At 46.9% G+C, this 18098-nt stretch overlaps 1 protein-coding gene across 5 annotated transcripts in view; it reads left to right on the top strand.

Annotated features, from left to right (window-relative positions):
* The window catches only part of MDGA1 (MAM domain containing glycosylphosphatidylinositol anchor 1), a 196645-nt gene that overhangs the window by 112260 nt on the left and 66287 nt on the right, over positions 1-18098 (top strand). For all 5 annotated transcript variants that reach the window (XM_043511602.1, XM_043511606.1, XM_043511605.1 and 2 more), the window contains one exon: positions 17488-17757. In XM_043511602.1, the coding sequence (XP_043367537.1) occupies positions 17488-17757 (270 nt within the window). The remainder of the gene's footprint in view (positions 1-17487; positions 17758-18098) is intronic.

Below are 18098 nucleotides of genomic sequence, written 5' to 3'. Positions count from 1 at the left end.
GCGCTAACATCACTTGGATGCCGGAGAAGAGAGTTGGGAGGCTGCTCTTTGGCCCTCATTCTCCAGGGTTGGGAGCAAAGCAGGGGAAAGAAGCGTATGTCTTTCCATTGCTGAATGCTGCATGCACCCCAGCTAATTATCAACGCCCTGGAGAGAGCCATACTGAGTCTGGAAGAAGAGCCACCACAATTCAGGAAGTGTTGGGGGAGCAGAGGAAGAGGAGGTCATTGGGAGAGATAAAAGGAAAATGTGGAAGTCTCCAAAAGAAGTCCCCTCCCAATACTAACCATCAAGCTCTGCCGAAGTGCCTCAGGCACAGTGCAGATAGTCCCCACCCAAGCCCTTAGGCGCTAAACCAGGAAGAAGGGCCACCAGGACTTTGTGACATTGAGAGCTGAAACCCAGCCAGCCCAAACACCTGCATTTCCCTGAGGGAGGAGCGGTAACTGCTTGTTGCTGGAGTTCACCAGTTTGGTTATGTCTGTAGCTTTGTCCTTGTACTAGCTGCAGGCTGCATCTTAGGGCAGGCTGCACTCACCTGAATGACACCCCTTCACTTCCTGCTGAGTCCTGTGGGAGGAAGGGATGCTGTCACTGCAGCAGAACTGTTTCCCCCAGAACCTGCTGGAAGACTCCAGCTAGCAGCTGAAGGGAGTCTACAGAATATAATACCACTCCTGGGGTAAGGGAGATTTGAGGGGATTTAATACACAGTGGACATCCCTGCGACATTCCCGGTGTGAACAGAAACCCTACTAGGAAGCTAAGCATCCAGAGAGAGCTTCTGGATTCTAATCAGCCCCCACCATTCCTGACCCAAACTTTGAAACAGCACCAACTCCATTTGCCCAAAGGGAAAATGTTTCCATGCAAAGTAAATTCCAGAGGTATCTAGGGATTCCTTGGCAGGTACAGTATTCTCTCCACTCCCATCCTGGGCCAGGACTGTTGTGCTGGGGAAGCTAGGACCTCAGCTCTCTAGGAAGGCCATGGGGACTTCTTTAAAAGCTTCCTATAGGAAGACGCTGTTTATATTCTGATCTCATAGACTCATAGATATTAAGGTCAGAAGGGACCATTATGATCATCTAGTCTGACCTCCTGCACAATGCAGGCCACAGAATCTCACCCACCCACTCCTGCGATAAATCTCTCACCTATGTCTGAGCTATTGAAGTCCTCGAATCATGGTTTAAGACTGTACTTTTCCGGGTGGGCCAATCTCTGATTGAGGAAGAAATTCCTCCCAGTCAATGCCAGCCTTTTCTCTTTGCTCTGAGATTGGGCATTTTCCTGTTTCTGCTCACGTGGGTTCTAATTTCCACCCCTACCCCCACTTCCCTGCTGCACAGTCTCCTCTTCTTCCTAGCCTCAAATTTCAGCTGTGATTTTTGGATTTAAATGGTCTCCAAGGAAGACCCCCAACACTTCCTTATGGTCTTTAAGTTGGCAAGTAACTTGGTGAGGCTGAATATCTTGCATGAGTTCACAGCAGAACCCGCATTGGGCCCAGGGATTGACAGCCAGGGCCTGAGTCTTATGTTTCTATGCAGACCCACTGCATTTCATATGGCTTCACGCTTGACTGTGAGACTTTCACACAGCTCTGGTCACAACCGACCTTAGGAAACCTCTCATTGCAACTGACTGGGTGGAATCCTGTCTCTAAGCCTGGATTCTTCTCTTCTGAGCTCCTGGAATGCAGGGAGGAAAGGTAATCAGGGAGGGTTGAAAACTCTGCTCAGAAGGGGATGGGAAAATCTGGCATGACTTCACAGTGATCTATGTGGCTGAACGTAGCGTGGCAATGGTGAGTCATTCTGACAACCATTCCAGCCAGTCATTGATAGCCCAAGGAAGGTTGCTGCAACCTATTTCTGCTTCGGATCTGATGAGCTCCATAAATCTCACCTCTTGCAAATGTGTTGAGACGTGGGCCCAAGTCTTCTGGGTGCAACTGATAGCAGGAGTTGGCTGTCATGCCAAAACTAATGCTGAGGGCTAGCTCAAGGGACAATAAATGAAAACGGCATTTGCACTGATCAGGGATTTCTGTACTTAGTGTTTATAGTGAAGAGACACTTTACTATCCTAATTGTGAGCCAGAATATAGTAGCTAATAGCACTTTAATGCAATATAAATGGGTTTAAAAGTGATGGCCCTGCTGGGATTTCCTTAATAGTTTATAGCATATGCATAGTACATGGCCTCCTGGCCAATTACTTGCTGTGCTGTGAAATGGGAGACTGGGGCTTTGGCAAAGGAGAGAGAGGAAGTGGCACTCAGTGTAATATGTTTTGCTGAGGACAGGATAAAGGTGAATTTGAAGAGATGAGACAATAGCAATCGCTAGTTGGGTCTGAGGAAAATACAGGGACACGCGGGGGCCAATTTTCGTTAGGCCTCCAATAGTGATTTGCCAGATTTTTTGCTTTGCACTTGTTTGTGCATGCAAAACCTGCATTTGTATGTAGAAACAAGCAGTTGTGCATTTTAGTTTGGTGCATAGGCACCCATCACTGACTTTGCATGTGCACATGAAAAGTATTTTGTGCACACAAATGAAGCTATTTTGTTGGAAACCCATTAGAAATTTGGGCTTCCTTATGGCTAAAGTTGTGCCTCCCAAATTCTCCTCACAGGCAAAGAGTGCGGGGGAAGCCCACCTTCCGCAGAATTGTGAGAAAGCAAAAGTGTTTATAGTATATAGTTTATTCTGACCTTGAGGTTTTTCTGCTGTCTGCACGGGTGGAAAAATTATTTAATTGCCAAGAATAGCTTTGTCTTCACTAATGGATCTAATAGATTAAAAAAAATGTTTTAATGCCAGAAGGGACCATTATGATCTAATCTGACCTCCTACATAGCTCAGGCTAAAGACCCACACCCAGGAATCGCTGCATCAAAGCCATCACTTCTGTTTGAAATATAGCCATAGGACACAGAGATGGGTGGGGGGTCACATAGGCCATTGCCCAATCACTTTTTGGCCCACAGCAACCCATCTTGGGGCAGGTGACCCAGTGATGCAAGGACCAGGAAAGGGGCAAGTCAGGGCACTACTGGGGACAGCCCCGCCTGCAAGCTGTGGTGAGAGCCAATAAGGCAGAACAAGGAGCCAGGACAGGAACCACTGTGGGGTAAGTAGTGGTGCAGGCTTGTTCTCTAGTGCCTCTCCAGGGGCAGGACGCCCCATTGTGAGGTTCCCCACATTTGAAATGGCACTGTACAGCCAGGGGCTATTGTGTATCTTTTAGAAAGACACCCAGTCTTGACTTAGACTGCAAATGAGGGGGAATTCACAATGGCCCAGGAGCTAGGCGCACAAATACTTCAGGACATGGGTCCAGATCCTCAAAGGTAAGTTGTTCCAGTGATTTATTACCCTCCCCATTAAAATTTTGTGATTTATTTCTAGTCTAAATTTGTCTAGCTTCAGCTTCCAATCATTGGAGCTCATTCTCTCTTTTTCTGCTAGATTAAAGAGCCATTTTCTATGAGAAATCTCTTCCCCATGTAGATCTTTTAGACTGTGATCAAATCATCTAACATTCTCTTTAACACAGTAAATAGATTGATCTGCTTTAGTTTCTCACTATAATGCAGGTTTTCCAGGCTTCTAATCACTTTTGTATTTCTTTTGAATTCTGTCCAATTTGTCAACAGCCTTTTGGAAGTGTGGACACTGTTACTGGGCATAGTATTCCACTAATAGTCTCAATACAGAGGTAATACCACCTCCCTACTCGATATTCCCTTGCTTATAGAGCCAAGGATTGCATTTGCCTTCTTAGCTACAGCGTTTCATTGAGACCTTATGTTCAGTTAGTTATCATGACCCCTAAGTCATTCTCAGAGACAGATTTCCAGGATAGCTCTTTTATGTGTGACTTTACATTCTTTGTTCCTAGACACATGACCTTGCATTTGGCTGTGTTTAAAACACATTATTGTTCAAATGAACCCACCTTACCAAGAAATCCAGGTTAGTTTGTATTACTGACCTGTCCACATCATTATTTACCACTTCACTATTTTATTCTACTAATTAACTGGAAGATAATATAAAATCATTGCTGGTAAAATTTGCAAAGATATTGATAGCATTGATATTAAATAGCATTGGGCTGAGAAGAGATCCCTGTGGGACCGCACTAGAAACATTCCTCATTTACTATTACTTTTTGCATTCTATTAGTTAACCACTTTTTAATCCATTTAACATGGGCTATATAGATTTTTCTATAGTACTAATGTTTTTTAAATCAGGATGTCATGCGGGACTAGGACAACTGTCTTATGGAAATCTGAGGGTGTTATGTCAACATCTTTGCTTTTTTCAAGCAAACTTGTGATCTTCTCAAAAACCAATATAAAATGTATTTGACAAGAGTGATTTTTCCAGAAAACCAAGTTTGGCATTAATTATGCTGCCATCTTTAAATTCGTTACTAACTGCATCCAATATTGGTCTTTCCATAATTTTGCCTAAATCAGTAAAGAATTAAAAGATTTCCTGACATTCAGCCTAAATTTTTATTTTCTTAAGTTGACCCTATTAGTCCTGGTTACCCTCCATTGGTCCATGCTAAATTACTCTCTATCCTTAGTGTTTATATCCTTCAGATATTTGCAGACGATGTTACCTTATCCCTCCCTTCCCCCAGCTGTAGCTTAGCCAGGCTAAATATATTTAAATCTCTTAATCTTTTCCTGTAAGCAAGTCCCTCCACCTCTTTGGTCATTTTTCTGAACTCACATCACTTTGTAACTATCGTTATAATAATGAAGTGCTCAGAACAGAGAGCTGGAGTTTCCTGAGAGCTGTAGAGAGAAGGCTCTCCACACTCTGATCTGGGACATGAATCTTCTGAGACCCAATCTTCTGAGGTTCCCAGATCTGAGTGCAATATCCCAGGTGGGTTCTCCGCAGACACGTGTAGAGAAGGTTATCCCTTCCCTGATGGGATGGCTCGGCAATCGGCATATGTTACCCAAACTAATAAAAATGCCATTGTCACTGCTGAGTGCTTTGAGTGCTAGAGGTGCCCCAATCAATGAGGGGCATCACAAAGAGGTTTCAAAAAGCTGGATGCCATATTACAGAATGCATGATAACTGCAGCCGTCCAGATAAGAACTGCTGAAGAACTGGTTCAAATCTGGAACCTAATCTTGATTTTTGGTGCCCTAGGTGAGAATGGGGGATGTATGGCAATTCTTGTTGGTGTAATCAGAAGAGCCAGGAATGGGAGTGATTGATGTTTTGTAGCACGGACCCCCATCATTGCCTCCCAGGAATAAAATCCATCCTGCCCTGATGGAAAATGGAAAGAAAAGCAACATGAGAGTGCTCCAGTCTGTCACTGGGAAAAGTACTTCCTTCCCCGTGCCTTGCAAGCTCCCCTCTGCCACAGATTAAATCCCCTCCACTTGGTATTAAAAGGATGACTGTGTGAGGTGCTGCTGCCTCTGCAATAAGTGGACTCAGCTCCTCTGAGATGTTCCTTTTATGCCAGCCCAGTTTGAAGTCTGTCACTGAAGGAGTCTGGCAAATCAAATGTCAAAACGTGTTTATCTGGTGAGTGGGCTAACAAATCTCTCTCTGGGTCTGAGTCCAGATGAAATGAGACAGAGCTGTTGGCCAGATAGGGAGGATGAGGGAAGCAGGCACCAGGGATGGGCAGCAGACAGTGGTCCTTAAGTGGATGCCAGTTCTGTCACTGGTCTCCTTCCATTGCCCTCTGCTGCAGAAAGCACCCTTGTCAAGGTTCCTTCCCCACTCTGAACTCTAGGGTACAGATGTGGGGACCTGCATGAAAACCTCCTAAGCTTACTTTTACCAGCTTAGGTTAAAACTTCCCCAAGGTACAAACTATTTTACCTTTTGCCCTTGGACTTTCACTGCCACCACCAAATGTCTAACCGGGTTTTTTATTAGGAAAGAGCCATTTGGAAACTTCTTTCCCCAAAAAATCCTCCCAAATCTTACACCCCCTTTCCTGGGGAAGGTTTGATAAAAATCCTCACCAATTTGCATAGGTGACCACAGGCCCAAACCCTTGGATCTTAAGAACAATGAAAAAGCATTCAGTTTCTTAAAAGAAGAATTTTAATAGAAGTAAAAAGAATCACCTCTGTAAAATCAGGATGGTAAATACCTTACAGGGTAATTAGATTCAAAACATAGAGAATCCCTCTAAGCAAAACCTTAAGTTACAAAAAGACACAAAAACAGGACTATCCATTCTATTCAGCACAGTTAATTTTCTCAGCTATTTAAAGAAATCATAATCTAACGCATCTCTAGCTAGATTACTTACTAAGTTCAAAAACTCCATTCCTGTTCTGTCCTCGGCAAAAGCATCACACAGACAGAGAGAGAAGCTTTGTTTCTCCCTCCCCCCCAGCTTTTGAAAGTATCTTGTCTTCTCATTGGTCATTTTGGTCAGGTGCCAGTGAGGTTATCCTAGCTTCTTAACCCTTTACAGGTGCAAGGGTTTTTCCTCTGGCCAGGAGGGATTTTAAAGGTGTTTACCCTTCCCTTTATATTTATGACAACCCTGAATTCAGAAGAATGATTTCTATGAGTGCACAATGCCTGCAGCTGTCAGAAGCCACAGAGCTCTGAATATTGCAGCTAAAGCCAGTTGCTGTAAGGTGCTCCAGAATTTCGCTAGTGGGCTTGGGATGTTCCTCCCCTGTAGAAACAGTGTCCAAACGCGGTAATAGGGAGAGAATATGTCAAGTGTCACAGCTTTGGCAAGAGAGTCCCCATCACATCGCTCATTGTTCCTCTCTGAGACAGGTCGCATTTGCTAGTAGTCTGAGCACAAGACTGAGAGCCAGGAACCTCCTGAGTTCTAATCCCAGCTGTGACACCGACTCCTGCTGAAAGCCCAGAAAGTAGGGTCAGGCAATTAGACTTGGAGTCAGGGTTCCTGGATTCTATTCCAAATTCTGCCACTGACTCCTTGTGTGACCCTAAATCATGTAATCTGTCTGCCTCTCTGTCCCGCACCTAAGTGGTGCTGGTAATATCCCAGGTCACAATTCTTCCCACATTAGTAATGTCAAAAAGCTGTTACCATCTAATGGCTGATGAGAAGCAAGTTGAACATTTCCATGAGGAGATCCACGAGACAAACACCACTTCCAGGGCTGACATTGATTAGCTTCTTTTCCTGGAAGCCTCAACAAAGAGCCCAAGGACTGAAAGGGTCATGGAGACTGAAATTCCCTATTGCCCCAAGATCCAGATGAGGGACTGAAACCCAATCTGAGGAGAGAGGTGGGGTATGGGGGAAGTTTGCTCTGTCCCTGTTCTGTAGATAAATAGGACTGTTGTTGTTAACCCTTAGCATCCAGCCTCTACATCTTATCTGTATAATAGGTAATGGCTAAGAATTCAAATTAAACATTATGACAGACCTAGACCAGTGCGATACAGGAGTCTGGTCAAAGGCAAATATACTGCCACTGGATAAATAGTTTTCTATTCCCTGAGTGACCAGAGCAGGGGCTGCACTAGAGAAATCAAGAACCTGCTAGAACCAATTAAGACAGGCAAGCTAATTAAGACACCTGGAGCCAATTAAGAACATACTAGAATCAATTATGGCAGGCAGACTAATCAGGACACCTAGTTTAAAAAGGACCTCCCATCAGTTAGGGGAGGGTGTGCAAGGAGTGAGAAGGCGTGCTGCTGGAGGGCTGAGGAGTATAAGTGTGATCAGGCTTCAGGAGGAAGATCCTGCAGTGAGGATAAAGATGTTGGGAGGAGGCCATGGGGAAATAGCCCAGGGAGTTGCAGCTGTTACAAGAGACACTGTAGACAGTTGCAATCCACAGAGCCCTGGGCTGGAACCTGGAATAGAGCATGGGCCTGGGCTCCCCCCATCCCCCTCAACTCCCTATTTGAGACAAGAGCAGGTGACCTGGACTGTGGGTCCCACTAGAGGGGAAGGTCCCTGGCCTATCCCCTGACCCACTAGGTGGGTCAGCAAAGACTGCAGGGATTGTTCTCCTCCCTTTCCCTATACTGACCAGTGATGAGGTTAGCTGAGTGAATGGCAGGTTTGAGCCACTAGCAAAAGTGGCTAAACTGAGGGCTGCCGTGAACCTCTGAGGCGAGCAAATCTGCCAATAAGTGCAGTACCTACCAAGGCAGAGGAAGAACTTCGTCACAACGTATTCATGATTAATAGTCAATATTTTGCTATTATAATTGTCTTAAACTGCTTTCCTTCACCACCAGACTCTTCCTGGATTGGGACCTTGCCTCTTCATACTTTAGGCCCCACCCTTTGTGTTGACACAACTCTGGTTTTTAATAACTTTATCTGTTTCTGGCTGCTCTCCCCTCGCTTCCCTGTCTGTTTTGGAAGCAGCTAGGGAGTGTTTAGTGCTCCCAACTTAGCATGCAGACTCAAAACAGAAAGCAAGGTAAAGCTATAGCCCAGCTGAGAGCAAAAGGCTCTGACCACCTCTGGCTTTGAGGATCATTGTATTTTACAGCAATAATTTTTTTCCTCCCTTATGACAGGTTTGCTCTTTTCAGCAGCAGTTTACCTGCAGTTTCGCTGCTTTTAACTTTCAGTGATTTTTATTAAAAGGCCCAAACATACAGGGGATTGGAATGCCCAGCAGCTGGTAATGGGATACAGAGCCTTTCCCTTCCACATTGCTACTTTGAATCCAGCCAGCAATGACCAAGAGCCATTCCTCGCTAATGGCTGTTCTGAAATCCGTGGGAATTCAGTAGTGGGGGACCAGAGGGTCTCAGCCCAGTTCCTAGTAGGCAGCAATACACCACAAAAATCAAACCCACAAATGGTGCTAATTGGCTGATTGTTTGGCTTCCACAGTCTGCTCAAGATTTGTCATTTGGTTTGGATGAAAGGTGATGTCTTGGGTGCAAGGAGACTCTAGCATACGGAAGGGCTGTTCCTATGGTCCCCAACAGCAGGAAGTATTGCCTGAGGTTCAGGCTCAACTTTTGTCCCGTTTTACTGGGGAATTCCTTAAATCAAGGTGTTGAAACACCCCAGGGAGGTGCATAAGTATGAGCTTTATTGTTCAGGTCTGTGTTGCATGGGTATCCCAGCAGCATTCTCTAATTGCCCAAAGTTCTGTCTCAGCAAGCAATGGGCTCAATATAAAACCTGGGAAGATTACCAGTCTCTTCTCCCATTGTTCCAAAGTCCTGCTTAGGAATCTGGTGGGGCTTGTCCCTGGATCTGACACACCAGACACTAAAGGATCTACTTTCACCTTCTTTTCACATTAGTGCTGGGGGCTTAGTTTCCCCACTTTCAGCATAAAATACTCCCTGTCTGTGATTCTTCTCACAGGTGGAAATGGTATCAACTACCCTCAACCGTTGCCCTTATTGCTGGGTCTTGTGCATCTATCTCTGCCAGCTATTGAGTGCTGGTTCCCTGCAGCCCTCTGTGATGCTCAGAAGAGTCAGATAGAGCAGCACATTCAATTTTCTTTCTTTTCTCTTTTTCCCTTGTATGCGATTCTGCTGGCATTTAAAACTCCGAGGTCCTGTATGTCCCCAGGGAGAATTAAGCCGGAATATAAAATAAAGCTGTGCTCCTGGTTGGTGATGATCAGAGGGGGAGGAGGAGGGAAAGGGAAATGTAAAGATTTAGAATAAATGCCAGAATGACCTTGTCAAAGGCTTGGATAGTCAGAGTGAAATGTGGCTGAGAGCTTCTCCGGGTGCTTCTTGTGAATGCAGCAGGGGCTGCTGCTTTTCAGTTCTTCCATAGGAACTGCACTGCCTGCCTGCCTGGGTTTGCTGGGGTACAGAGGTGTTCATACATGCTGTGTGGAGGGCACGGGCCTTTGGAACTTCTTGCTGTGCATAAGACTGGATGCTAACATTGGGACACTTTCATAGGCATGTCAGGCCTGGCATCTTACCAAATTCTAGTCTGGGTGATCCCATTTGCCTCCCTGAATTCAATCCTGCAGTTTCAGCTGGGACTGAGATTCTTTACTTCCTGACCCTAGCTGGTCATGTAGCTTTCCTATGCACCATTAAAAAGCAGGATGAAGTGTGTCCTGTCCTAATCTAGAGAGAGAGAGACACATTCAGAAAACATTCTGGGTAGAATATAATTGGCTGATGTTTAATGAGTAGTTGGGTAGAAACACCACATAGACTGTTAAGAGTTGAAGGTTGTCACCATCCTGATGTGTCATTAGAAAGGTATTACAATGAATTTGCATGCCTGTGTGTGCATGTACACCAATGTCTCCTAGAGAACGGAAACAGAACCTCGACTGTGTGTCATAGGTCCTTTATTGCTAACAGCCAAATAAGATTCTTTTGCTAAAGTTGCAAAGGTGGGTGTTTTTCAGGATAGGTGAATCAGAGTTCTATCCCAGCTGTTGCCATGAAGTTCCATGTAGCTGCATTTAGCAAAATAGCAAAGCCCTAATTGACTGTGGTTTGGTTACAGAATTTCTCTCTAAATTTGTGCCAAAATCCTTGATTTGCTCTATGCCATTGATGTGCTAGTAACTAAGAAACTAGCATGCTGCATCTTGTTCTAAAATGGGTATGTTCATTATTTTAATCTTTCTCTCTTGCATACATGCCCTTTCTGATCTGGTGATGGGTGGGAGTTACTTGTATACATTTGTGTGTGTGCGCGCGCGCCTGCTCCATCTTTTTTGACTATTTTTTTTTCAATTAAGGAAACCAAGTGTGGTGAAACCTAGCACTTCAAGGTAACAGAGCCATGGGAATGATGTGGCTTTACACTGCAGGGGAGTACTTGTCTGTGTAGTGTCTCATTACCATGAATTAATTGGACACTCATTCTAAGCAGAGTTCCAGAATGTCTGGATTAGGTCTCCTTTTAGTAGGAGCGTATGTGGGGCAAAAGACCTGGAGATTCCCACCCAGAATGGACTCTATTCCAATACCTGCTGTGGGAAACGGTGTAATATACTAAGCACTGCTGCTAATTACAGAGTAAATCACTAAACAAAATCTTTTTTACAATAAGACTTGACTAGTTGAGTTAATTGGCTTTGGCAGTTTGTGGAAGAAGAGAGCTGGAAAGCTGAGATTCTGCCTGCATGTGCCTACGTTTTAACTCACTTTTTTTTAAAAGAGAAGCGTGTGACTGGCATTAGAACAACCCTGCTCTCCTCTGAATTCCAGCCTCCCTCCACCCCCACCCCCGCTCCAAACAGGGTGTGCTTAGATAGATTTGTTGTGTTAGTAAGAATGGCAATTCTTAGAGCTTGGCTTCAAAGCATTTTACGGACACACAATCCTTAGGACTCCACTATGTAAGCATTATTATTATCATCCCCATTTTACAGATGGGGAAACTGAGTCACAGAGCGGGGAACAGGTTTCAGAGTAGCAGCCGTGTTAGTCTATATCTGCAAAATGAAAAGGAGTATTTGTGATACCTTAGAGACTAACAAATTTATTTGAGCATAAACTTTCGTGAGCTACAGCTCACTTCGTCCGATGCATGCCATGGAAAATACAGTGGGGAGATTTATATTCACAAAGAACATGAAACAATGGGTGTTACCATACACACTGTAACAAGAGTTATCAGATAAGGTGAGCTATTGCCAGTAGGAGAGTGGGGGGGGGCCTTTTGTAGTGATGATCAAGGTGGGCCATTTCCAGCAGTTGACAAGAACGTATGAGGAACGGGGGGGAGGGATAAACATGGGGAAATAGTTTTACTTTATGTAATGACACATCCACTCCCAGTCTTAATTCAAGCATAAGTTAATTGTATCCAGTTTGCAAATTAATTCCAATTCAGCAGTCTCTTGTTGGAGTCTGGTTTTTGAAGTTTTGTTGTTGAAGAATTGCCACTTTTAGGTCTGTAATCGAGTGATCAAAGACATTGAAGTGTTCTCCGACTGGTTTTTGAATGTTATAATTGACATCTGATTTGTGTTCTCTTGCAAAACCACAGAGAGCATCTGTGTTGGAGCTGAGATTAGAACTGAGAGAGCTTGATCGATGTTCCCCTGCTCTAACCAGTAGGCAGTACCATTTCCTATTACTAAACAAGCATGTGAGGGACATTTACATGTTCAATCTAGCATTTATTTCCATATGGAAAACTGCTTTGGTTGGGACTTTGTGTGCCTTACTAGCATACTGAGAATAAGTCCTTCAATTAGCTTAGATGCATGCGTGTACTACTGGATGGCAGCCAAACGGCTCAGCTCTGTGTTACAGCAGTACAGAACCAAAGTCCTCTTTAGCTCGGGAGGGTAAGGGTCTGTGCTTTTGGAACAGGAGAATGAGTTCTATCTCTGCTGCTCCCCAGTGTACAGTGTTGTGATGGCCATGGATTTGTTACAATATTGCATGGGCTAGGACAGCTATGAGCTGTTACATAGAGTTCCATGTATCCTCGGGCCCAATGTGCACATACAGCAGTAGCCACAGCAACAGGAGTAGGATCATCATAGACTCATTTCCACCTTCCCCAGGTCCTGGCCCCTCTGCTTTCCTGTGATCTGGTGCTACAGATAGAAGAGAAGATTCCTGCTTGATTTCACTACTTGGTATGCTGTGCTGCAGGTCAGCTGGTAGGCCCCAGCAACCTTAAACTGGGTGGTGGTGTTAATACTGCACATCAGCGAAAAGAGAAAGAGGAGGCAGCCTGTGTGTGTATGTAATGAGTGCCAGGCAGTTGGCGGCTCCCTCTCAAGTTAGGAGAGAAATGGATGGGGTCAGGTGTGTCTAATAAGGCCCTGAGACGGGCACATGCTGGTTTCCCTGCCATGGTTAGAAGTTCCATTCATAGATTTTTTGCAAGCACTTGGGATAACTTGTGTAATACAAAACCCAGTTAATAACAATCCCTTTCCAGAAAGGGCAGTCTTTTCTCACAGGAATTTGGGTGTTTGGTTCAGTGGTGGATTTAGAGTTAGTGGGGCCCTGTGCGCAGCTTCATTTTTGTCGCCCCCCCCCGTTTTTCATTCTTTTTTTTCTTCATCCTCCTCCTATATTATAAGTAATAGAAAGTAAATGAAAATAAAGTGTGGTAGCTTGATTGGGGCAAGGGGTTGGGGTGCAGGAGGGGTTGAGGCATGCAGGCTCTGGGAGGAAGTTTAGGGGCAGGGTGCGGGCTCTGGGCTGGGATAGGGGGATGGGATGTGGGAGGAGGGCAGAGGGGCGGTGCTTATCTCGGGCGGTGCAGTTCCCTAAGCGACCGGCACACACACCTCTCCGGCAGCGGCTTCTAGGAGGGGCAAGGGGTCTCCGTGTGCTGCTGCCCCTGCAGCTCCCATTGGCCACAGCTCCTGGCCAATGGGAGCTGTGGAGTCGGCGCTCAGGGCGGGGGCAACATGCGGAGACATCACCCCTCCCCCCGGGACAGCAGGGACATGCCGGCCACTTCCAGGAGCGGCATGGAGGGAGGGAGGCTGACAGAGTGGGCAGGCAGCCGCCTTAGCCCTGCTGCTGGCATGTCTCTGCATGCCCCTTGTGGGGGAGGGGGCAGCGGGTCTCCGAGCACTGCCCAGGGCGGGGGCAGCGCATGGAGCCACCTCCACCAGAGGCGCGCACAGACATGCCAGCAGCTGGCCACTTCCAGGAGCGGTGAGGGGCCACCAGTCATGGCATGCAGGCCGCCTGCCCGCTTGAGCCCTGCTGCACTGCTGCATTTTGGGGGGCCCCTGTCATTGGGGGCCCCGTGCCACCACACAGTGTGTTTAATGGTAATTCCGCTCCTGGTTAGGTTTGTTCTTTTGCAGTGTTAACTGACCCCTTAGTTCCTGCATTATCTCGGCTCACGCACGTGGGATAAAATGGAATCTGCAGGAGTTGCTCTGTTCCTATTGGCGGTAAGCGTCTGGGTTAGATGGTTACAGCTCGCATTTTAAGTTTGGGCCGAAGTTTGCGGGGAGAGTTGTGCAGCAGAGCAGTCTGAAGGCTGTGGAGAATAAAACTGCTCCCTAATCTAGAGAGACTTTGCTATTTCTATCACTTGCAGTTGGAATTTATTTTTGTATGTTTTGAATAAAAACGAAGAATTTTCTAAACATATGGCTGCAAGGCAATAAAACAGCCAGGGCTGTGCTATTTCAGCTCATTCATGCTCGCTGGGCTCAGGCGGCAGGGTTGTATAATAGCGGTGTAGACATTTGGGTTTGGGCTGGAGCCAGGGTCTGGGACCCTGCAAAGGGAAGGATCTCGGAGCCCGGGCTCCAGCCTGAGCCCAAACATCTATACTGCAGTTTTATAGTTCCATGACACCAAGTCAGCTGAAATGGGGCAGCCATGGATGTTTTATTGCAGTGAAGACATGCTCCAAATGGGTACTCTGTGAGAGGGGATGAAGCCTGGTGTGGTGATTAAAGCACAGAACTAGATGGCAGGACTCCAGGGCTCTGTTCCCAGCTCTGCTGCTGACTGTGTGACTCTAGGCAAGTCAGTTTCCTGCCCTGTGCCTCAGTTTCCCTATCTGTAAAATAGTGAGAATACCAGCTCTGAGGCAGCCCTGTAGAAAATTCATTTGTGTTAGTAAAGTGCTTTGAGATCGGAAAGTATTAGCTGCTTCTTACTTTGTGTTGCTTAATACCCTCCACCCTGGACATTTGACATTTCTTCACTCTGCTTCCCTGACTCCTGCTCTTTTTCGCCATGAGCGCCCTGGGACGTCTTCTAAAAATAGCCCTGCCACCCCAGCAGCCCCATTTGCTGCAAAGCTCCCATACTGGCTGCTGTGAGGATGTTGGCTGGGGTCTCTCTTGGCTTTCAGATCCTTGGGATGACCGAGTGAAGCCACTTTAATTTGGTTTTATTTGTTCCTAACGAGCAGGTGAGTGATTATGGCTTTGATTGTTGCACAATAATTTTGTGGCTAAGGCGGGCTGCCTTGCACTGTGTTTTCGCAGCAGCAGCCTCTGAACAAGCCTGCTGGAGAAGTATTGCTGCTTTAATGCTGGCTGGCAGAGCAATGCTCTGCCCTCTTCACCCCTTTCATAATACTTCTCACCACATTGCTGTTCTCCAGTTTATTTGGCGCCAGAGGAAACCAATAGTCCTTGTACAATTGCATAGCACGTTTCATGCAAATGTATCCTGGAAGGCTGTGTATGGAGAGATTGCTCACCCAGTGCTGAATGCAGCCACACCTGGGGTGGAACATAGCCCACGCTTTACAGCGCACACCAGCACTACACAAGAGGGTTTAGGGGAGAAATGGAAGGGAGTTGCCCATGTTGGAATTTGGCCAGGAAACCAGGACTAGCTCTCTAACTCCCTAAAGCATGTCATCGGAGCTGAATGGCCACGAGCAGCCAGGATGCTGGCTTTATGGTACTTCTAGCAGGACAGCTCCCACAGCCCCATGCATTAAAGTCTGTGAGGTGCTGCTTTGTGTTTGAGGAGGTGGGCATCTCCATGCAGGGGAAAAAGTAATTAGAGGCAGCAGTTTATTTTACCCCTGCGCGCGCACGCAGAAGAGAGTGATGGTCACATATCCTGGTTGCCTTGCAGTCTGAGTAGGGAATCTTCATTCCCACCCCCACGCTGCAGAATGGTGGCAGAGACCCAGAGCATCCTCTGCACATTCAGAGCTGCAGTAGCCCCTGCAGCTCCTGGGCCCTGAGGAAAGAGCTGGGTTCTACCAGCCCTGCCCCTGCTCCCTTCTTGCCTGTCTTCTGCCCTCATACAGTCCCTCTTTACTAGGGCACAGGGTGTCCCTGGAGCCAGGAAGGGGACCTTTTGTCTAGCTCCTGGCCCCCCTCTCCAGCATAATGACCTACACTGCTTCTGCAGATCTCACAGACCTCCATGGCCTCCTTAGTGCTATGAAATGGCGACTCCCCCCGCTAGCTCATTTGCTTTGGCTGAGTGTCTGTTGCTGCCACATCATTTTTGAAGCCTTCTCTTTTTCACTTCCCCAGCCGGTCTCGATTAGAATATGAGAGCCTGCCTGCTTCAACTGAGGAGCAGATGTGACCCAAGAAATGGGAGAGTAGCTGGGGATGAAGATGACACTAGGTCTAATCAAACAACATCTCACATTATAACTCTGCGAGGTGGGAGACGGGCAAGCCAAAGGCAAGTCAGTGCTCAGAGCGCCTGCTGAGACATGCCACTAGCAAACCATCTGTAATGAGCTGACCATGCCACTCAACAGAGCAAGGCACGCTCCATCCACGGCTGTTTTTAATCCATTTAACTGCAGAGAAGGATCAAAAGGCTGAGAGTTGGGCCAGGTACCTGGAAAATAAGATGGTTACTGTCAAACAAGGGTGACCTAGCAGAGGAGGCACTGTTGTACCAGACCTGGAGACGCTCTTGCCCCCCATGGCAGAGGAGATCTTTTCCCGTTAGACATATAGGGGTCGATGTTGCCCACAGGACTGTAGAGGATACCAGGCTCATGGAGGAAGAGTCTTTATCGTACTAGATGTACATAAAGACATCTCTGCTTTCTCTTTCGGAGCTTGGGCCGTCCAAGAGCCAGATTCTGCCCTCGCTTATGCTGGGGCAGCCCCACTCATTTTAGCAATAGCGCTTTTGTGTTTCTCTTATTCTTAATCAAGAGTTTCATGCTGGTGGAAGGTGCTGGATTGATAGCCCTGGCAACTGAAGTGTTCTGTTAATAGATAAAATAGGTACAGCCCATGCAGTGGTGATTCACACTACCCCCATGCCAAGTCCCATCTGCATGCCTCACTCATACATTCCAGAGGTCTCCGAGTGTTATAGACACTAATGGATTTTCATAGCCTTCTTACCCCAGGAAGGCAAATATATGTTGTTAGCCCCTTGTGACTGATGAGGAGACTGAGGCATGGAGAGGGGAAGTGATTTGCATTTCAAGGTCAGTCAGTCAATGGTAAACATGAAAACAGAACCCGAAGTCCTGACAGCCAGTCCCCTAATCTAACCACTAGACTGCGCTGTCATGTATCTCTGATTTCTTGCATCCATTATAGCTTTCTAATGCCCCACAGCCCTCCCAAGGGCTCTGTGCTCTGTGAGGGTGGACAGGGATTTTATATAGCTGATATATTTTTAACCCTCCTCTGTATTAAGTTGCACAGGAGAAAACCGATTTCCGTGTTTAAGAGCTACTTCGCTATGCTTTATGATTGCAGATCACACTGGCTTGGAGGAATTACTACGGCTCTTGTTCTGGACTCGGCATACAATATCCCACCTTGGCAGAGTGGATGTAGATGAAGTATTGTATCCTAGGACCTGTGCTCTCCATGGGCCGCCCCTACATATTGTAGATGAGGTGGCTGCAACCTGCTCCAGCCCAGTCACAAGTTGCTGGGAAATGGCTGCTGCAGCTGTTGCTTGGACACACCCTAGCAAAGGGGAACAATACGCAGTCAAGAGTAGCAGGGGTGTGAGTTCCGGGAGATGATGTGGCAGCCAGTGAGGCTCTAGCTTAGGAGACGGACTGCTGCTCCAATGACGGATTTTCTTCCTGTTCTTGTCATTATGATTTCCAGTCCCCCCAGTGGTGGAACCAACTTCTCAGGACATCCGCCAGGGCATGGGCCACAGCGTCACCCTGCGGTGCACCATGCTGAAGGGGAGCCCCATGAAGGTAGCCACAGCCGTCTGGCGCTTCAATGGGAACCTCTTGACACTGCCCCCCACAGAGCAGCAGGACTACTCGGAGCTGAAGGTGGACAGCGTGAACCGGGAGACCAGTGGTAGCTATGAGTGCAGCATCTCCAACGATGTGGGGGTCTCCACCTGCCTCTTCCAGGTGTCTGGTAAGTCTCACAAATTGGCGCCTCCTTGTTATGTTTTTAATTGACTTTGCTTATAGCGAATTTGGTGGCTGGCAAGCCTTGGAGACAGACGCCCTCTCTCCGTACACTGGGTACAGTACAGGCAAGCTTCCGCCATCCACTCTCCCCACCAGGGTGCTTCAGTTGTGTCCTGGGAGGACTTCCTCTAGGATTGAGTGGGGAGCTCGGCCTCCACAGCTCATGCAGCCCTTGGTGCCTCTGCTGCCACTGCCTAGAAGGGGGCTAGTTAGTGCCAATTGGGTTGGTGCATTTTTGTGGTGTGAACACTTGCTCTAAAGGAACAGGAGTGACACACACCAAAC

The sequence above is a fragment of the Dermochelys coriacea genome, chromosome 3 (genome assembly GCF_009764565.3).
Source record: "Dermochelys coriacea isolate rDerCor1 chromosome 3, rDerCor1.pri.v4, whole genome shotgun sequence".
Taxonomy (NCBI): Eukaryota; Metazoa; Chordata; order Testudines; family Dermochelyidae; genus Dermochelys; species Dermochelys coriacea.
This window is presented reverse-complemented; position numbering and strand designations above follow the sequence as displayed.